The sequence below is a fragment of the Hypomesus transpacificus genome, chromosome 13 (assembly GCF_021917145.1).
Source record: "Hypomesus transpacificus isolate Combined female chromosome 13, fHypTra1, whole genome shotgun sequence".
Classification (NCBI taxonomy): Eukaryota; Metazoa; Chordata; class Actinopteri; order Osmeriformes; family Osmeridae; genus Hypomesus; species Hypomesus transpacificus.
The window spans coordinates 11,631,591-11,637,891 of record NC_061072.1 but is presented as its reverse complement, the minus strand read 5'-3'; the positions used below and the strand labels follow the sequence as shown (position 1 = coordinate 11,637,891).

The window sequence follows — 6,301 nt, the reverse complement described above, 5'->3', positions numbered from 1 at the left end:
AGTGATGTGCTCCTATGTTCGTTTTCCACTGAGCAAAAGGGTGACTATTTGCGGGTGGAGACTGCAAGAAATTTAAATCCCCCGGGTTGCGCTCGACACTTTGAAGACGAATTATAGTCTTTTTTATTTCTTTCTGTAGTGGATTCTTTAGTTCAGTTACATGTAGTACATGTCACCTCGATAGGGCGTTGGTGTTGAAGTTTTTGAGGGGGTTTTCACTCTCAGCGAATGGCCATGGCGGTGGAAGCGCGGCCAGAGCTGGTTGGGAAGCGGTTCCTGTGTGTCAGCGGAGAGGACCCGCTGAAGCTCGGGGATATCGGGCGCTGGGGATGGCGAGCCGGAGTCGTCCGCGCTGTCACCCACCGCGACAATGACAATCCTGAGCTAACGGTAAAATTACAAAGATTCGTTTTTACACATTTTGTGGACACTGATATGCTGCGAATACAGAAATATGGCTAGCATCTCAACGGGAGCAAGTCATATTTAATCGTTTATCTTTACCTACTTGCATCAATAATGTACATTTGTGTTTTATTCGGCTACCCACTGTAGTTGTGTAGTAATAAATACCGAGAGTAGATTATTGAGTGTGTAGATATTATTGACTCGCGAGCCATAGAACTCCCTTGCGAGTGAGCCTCTGCCTGTAGGGGGGTCGTTGGCTCGAGCAGACTTGTCAGCTCAGCAATGTCACTACACGAGCAAATGGGGTCTGTCGACTGGAATTCAATGAAACAGCGTAGTATGTCTTTAAAAAAATATATATATATATATATATAATGTTTGCTGTAGTATCAATACCATTCGTTACCAATACTACTGTTCAAAATCAAACACGACAGGACAAATGAATGGCATAAAACTGCTGAATAGTCACCGTGAGAGAGTTTGTTAATTTACAAAAGCAGCCTATTTAGTTTGATATAGTTGCCTTCACTAACAGCTGATTGACTAGCCTACAGTAAAGGACTTAAGATTAGAAAGCCTAATTATGTCACCCGGCTGCCACTCCTTTGTAGTAGCCGTATAATGCCAAGAGCATTACAACGTGTCACAGAGTTCGCACAGAATAATTCATACTGTTCCTATACTCGCCCTTTAACAAATATTGTTCAGTTCCTAAGTGTAAATAACTCCAACCGCTTCCTGTGCTTTAACAAATGTATCCAATAAAAAGTGCCAAACACGGTGGAACAAGGAATAAATAGTGCAATCACATAGGCTACTTGGATTCAAGTCTGACTTGTGTGTAATAGGGTGAAACAGGCATTACAGTCTATAAAGTGCCATCTATCTCATGTAGATAGAGGACTCATATGAAATCAGAGGTCCTCATGTCCTGTCACTCTGGCATTCTTTCACCTTCAGTGTTTAGAATTGCAAACAGGCAGCAGATCCCACAGTGGGGCCAAAACTGCAGGCCTCATCTGTATTCTGATGAATGGAGATCAGCCTGGTCTGGCCGGGCCCTGCCATTGTCCTCCTACAGTCAGTGTGTACTGTAATGCTGCTGGTTCGTTTGTTGTCAGTGATTCGGGCCTGGGGGGTCACCAACTGTAGGGGTGATGCTAGTGCTAAGGCCTAATCAGCAGATACTGAGCATGGGGAGAATGTTCCACCACAACAAGGTGAACGGCCCCGGCCAGGCCTGCTGCTGCTTCTGCACAGTCCAGGAATCTGTAAACTGTGTGTGCTCATGTTTGTGTGTGTGTGTGTGTGTGTTTGTGTGTGTGTGTGTCAGGCAGAGAATAGCACTACGGTCCAGAGTACAAGTCAAAGGAAAAATAAATATGCATGAGACAAAGCTTATTTTCAATTAAATGTGAATCTTTAGGATTGCAGTACTACACTTTTACCATACTGCTTTGTGCCTATGTAGAAACAGTTTACAATAGTGTAAATATTAGGCTAGCCTGCCACATTGCAATACACGTATGCAATACATTCTACCTGACATCTTGCCTCTTTACAGTGTTTCAGTGGTACTCGTGCTGTGTTTAGTAGGGAACCTGAAGGTGTAATGTGATCCTGTGGGTCTGTGATCCGGTGGGTCTGTCTCCAGTACCCCTCCCCCACTGCACCACAACATAAGGCAGCCATGTCTGAGGTCTGCTAGAACATTAGCCTACTGTCTGAGCTGATCACAGGGGAGGAAGACAGGGAGGCAGGGGGTCATGACTGGAGGTTGGTCTCTGTTCTGCTGATGACTCTCTGCCATTCATATTTACGGAAACACTAGGTTATTTGAGGTGGTCTCAACAACTGTGCCAGTTGATCATCCGATAGTCACTATCTGACTCATGCAAATCAGCCTACTAACCACCCTACTAATACTTTATTTCAATAGTGAAACACAAACACATTAATCCTTTCCATTGAATGCAATCTATAATGTTGCAACATAGCCTAGATGTATCTGTGTACTTGACCAATTAGCCTTGCTGTCCGTGATCTTTTCTCAGTTCTCTTGAGGTGTGACTCACTGGAAAGGTCTTTGATATTCCAAAAGACTGTGAGAGATGATGGGAGAAAAGGGGAGAGAGGGAAGGTTGTGCAGATGTAGGTTGTTGGGTTTGAGAGATAAAGGGAGATATTGCATTCTAGAGAGAGACCAAGAGAGAGCAGTAGCTCTGAACTCTCTCATTAGAGCGAGCCGTGGCGGCCCCCGTGAGCCTTGGCCAGGCTGACTGACAGCAGCGAGAGTGTGGGTCTTTCACCAATGGCTGGACAGCATCCCATAGCAACAGTGGCTTAGCCACGTGAATGACAGTTCCTCTGAGTTCACTTGCTCCAACATTTTAACTGCTTCATCTCCACAGTACTGGATCAGCAGCTCATAGCCAGCCACCAGCATTGTGGAAATTCCTACTATGGGCACTGTGCATTAGAAATGAATATGGAGTCTGCCATTTTCATTGCTTCATTCTGTAGTTGGACCTGTTAGCAAATTATTTTATTATTTTGCTTAATCAGCAGTCTTTGAAAAACTGTTTTTTTTGTTACTTGTTTTGTCATGTGCAGGTCAGACAGCAAATGGTCAGTCTGCAATAAAAGACCCAGCCCCTTGCCTTCTCCCCTGGCCTATTAGCCCCCGGGCCCATTAGCCCCCCAGACGTCCAATCTTCCACCCTCAAAGCCTACAGCCCTCCAAACCCCTGGCTCTTCAGCCAGTCCTCCCCAGCCCAATGCTTTTGTACCGATTCCGACCGTGCTTTGGTTGAATAGGGCCTAGCTAAGTAAAACCAGATGGCCAAAGTTTAGACTGAACTGTATATTCCTTTTTTCACTGCATACTTTCACAAATCAAATAAATGGACTGTTACTCTGAAGGGCTCCACTCAAAATGTTTTGGCAGCAATATGAAAACCATTTTTTTTTGCTTAGTCGTTTTTCTCTGAGGTGGCAGAGGTGGTATTTGACGAGCCCTGATGGAATGCTGTTGCTCTAATTAAACCGGGCCCAAACAAGTCACCTCTTGTTACCCTATAAAGGTACTTTAGGTTTGTTTGTGTTGTCAGATTGGCTACTTCTGCTTGATGACAGTGTGTGTGTGTGTGTGTGAGTGTGTGTGTAATGGTAAGTAGATCTGCATGACAGTAGTGAAGATAAGTGTAACATCATCCACTGGGAAGCAGATATATGGAAATGATCATTCAAATATACTTTATTATGACTTTCAGACATTTACTCATCCATCCTAGTAGGAAATACTGCAATAGCTCATCTTCCTTCAGACCTCATCCTGTTGCCTGTGTGTGTGTTTGTGTAGGCCTACGTATGTCTGTGTGTGTGTACGTCTGTGTGTGTGTGTTGTACTACATTGTTTTCCTGTTGCTCCGGCACATCTGGATAACAAATGAGAGTAAAGGACTTGTTTTGTCTCCTCTAGCTTGTTGTTAGGGTTCTCTCTAGCAGTTTGGCAGGATCTGAAAGAGACTCTAGTACGCCCAAGTTTATTTAGTTTTGTTGTGCCTGAGGCGAAAGATGGCAACACCCACAAGCAGAGAGGGAGGGAAAGAGAGAGAGAGGCGCAGTGTAACACACCTTGAAAGAGGAGATTGACGGAAGGGCTTTTGATGCCCTGGAGCTCAAACTGGTTTTTACACTCTGAAAGTGGTGTGCACACACACACACCTTTCATTGAGGTGTGGTAGAAATGTGGCATGTGGCGTAATGACCGTTGCTTGGAGGGAAAAACCACAGACGTGCTTTATGTACATGCAGTACTTCCCTAGGACGAGCGTGATAGAATGGATGCATATTGGCACACTCTTTGAATTCTGCATTGTCTTCACAGTGTGGTCCAGGCCGTAGTGCACTGAGACATACTGCATTTGTGGATCTACTTTGCATGGGAACTGAACCAAATCCATCTGTAGTGACAACCTGTATGTCCTCATTTATTCAAATTCAGTGGACAGTATTCCAGATGTGTGTGTGTGTGTATGTGTCAGTGGTTGTGTCTGTGTATAAATATGCAGTTTAGGGATTACAGTGGGGGTTGCCTGCCTGTCTTCTCATGTGATCTGCCTGCATCTGTCCTCTGAGGATTACCAGTTGATGCATGGAGTACAAAGTACGTGTTGACACTGCAGCAGCAGCAGCCATTCTACAGGAGATCGAGGCCACTGGGCTTAGTAAGGTTGCCTTCCTAACAGAAACCTACAATGTCTGTCATTCACGCTACTTTTTACAATTATTACCCTGCTGTAAATGTTGCTTGTGGGGGGGGGGGGGGGACTTCACTGAACTGTTCTGTACTGTAACACCAGTGTCTGTCCCGAAGGGCAAGGTTCTTTTTCTTTTTCCTCTGTGTCTGTTTCTCTGTGTGTGTGTGTGTGTGTGTTGAGAAACAGTATTCTTTGTTTGGAACTTCTGATGGAACTGGGAGGGTTGTGAGTGTGTTCTATGGGTTTCATTGATTGGTTCCATACAGTGGAAATTTGACCTTTAGCAGATGTTTGAGTGTGAGCCAGAGCCCAGCGTGATCCACTCTGCAGACAGTTTTCTCCTTGTTATGTCCAAGGAGGGGGAAGAGAAATATGAAGGCCGACAGGATAAGGAAGAGGCATTCAGAGAGAGAGAGAGAGAGAGAGAGAGAGAGAGACTATGGGGGGGGGGGGTAGAATGAGAGAGAAAGAGAGGTTAAGGGAGAGAAAGAAGGAGGAAGAGTGATGGTAAAAAGATGAGAGAGAGAGAGGGCGAGAGAGAGAGAGAGGGTGAGGGAGGTAGAGGGAGAGAGAAACGCATGAGGTTAAAGCGAATCACTGACGTTTCCAAGTAAGCGTATGCACCACTTGATCATGTTACAGTGTATTCGAGCGCTGCCCACTCACCATATGAAAAGCAGTTTGGTTGTTCCTTCTCCGTACTGTCTGTGGAAACTGTAGGCTCTGCTCGGCCTCGCGCCCCGCTACCAACAAAGACGGTTGGAAGAGCATGTTTGGTAGACAGGGTCTCATTAGTTAATATGATCCTGTCCAGCATTTGGACGGGTTACATATCCCTTTGTGTTCAATGGAGAATATGTGAAGGTGGTTTCTGGAGGTTAGAGTCAGTGCTTTCCAGTAAGGCTGCGTCAGAGAGGGACCAGGCCTCCCTCTAACACTACGTTGCACCAGCCTGTAGTATTTAACACCTTCTAGGCAGATTTATCATGAAGGCTGGGGCCTGTTTTAAAAAAGCTGGACAGGTTGGGTGGTAGGACATCAGCGTTTTGGAACTGGTGGTAGTCTCCCTCCTCTGTGCTACATTCCCATGTGTTCTAGAAGCCAAGACAAAGCCCTAATCTGAGACTCAGACACAACAATATCATCTGAAAACTGGACAAATGAACTGATCCAAACCCATCTGTGTTTTTATTGGTAAAATACAGCAAGTTTGAAATGGAATAATTTGATGTTGTAACAGTGAGCTGATGTTTGAACTGGACAGTTACTGGAAGAGGAAACAGCTACTGCTGTGTAGGAAGTGCCACAGGGCCAGCTCATTGTGGCATGACCTGGGAGAACATGAATAAGAGGCGGAGGCCAGGACAGAGATGGAGAGTAGAGAGGTGGAGGAGAGGAGATGAGCTATGTTGAGGATAGGAGATGTGAGAGTTGTGTGGGAGGAGAGATGTTGGGAATAAGAGATGAGAAAGTTGGGGGTCTGGAGCAGAGGAGGGGAGGTTGAGATGGAGGAGCAGAGAGGCCATTTCTGCTGGGCCAGTTTGGCATTCTGAAAGAGCCGCTTAACTCATCTGGAGCCATGTTTGTGTTAGCCCCAGCCAGTCCTCTCTCCTTCCACCTCCTTCCTC

The 6,301-nt window shown here is 45.6% G+C and overlaps 1 protein-coding gene across 4 annotated transcripts in view; it reads left to right on the top strand.

Annotated features, from left to right (window-relative positions):
• The window catches only part of jmjd1cb (jumonji domain containing 1Cb), a 76,764-nt gene continuing 70,463 nt past the window's right edge, over nucleotides 1-6,301 (top strand). For all 4 annotated transcript variants that reach the window (XM_047032277.1, XM_047032275.1, XM_047032278.1 and 1 more), the window contains exon 1: nucleotides 1-390. In XM_047032277.1, coding sequence (XP_046888233.1) covers nucleotides 229-390 — 162 coding nt within the window. In that variant the 5' untranslated portion in view covers nucleotides 1-228. The remainder of the gene's footprint in view (nucleotides 391-6,301) is intronic.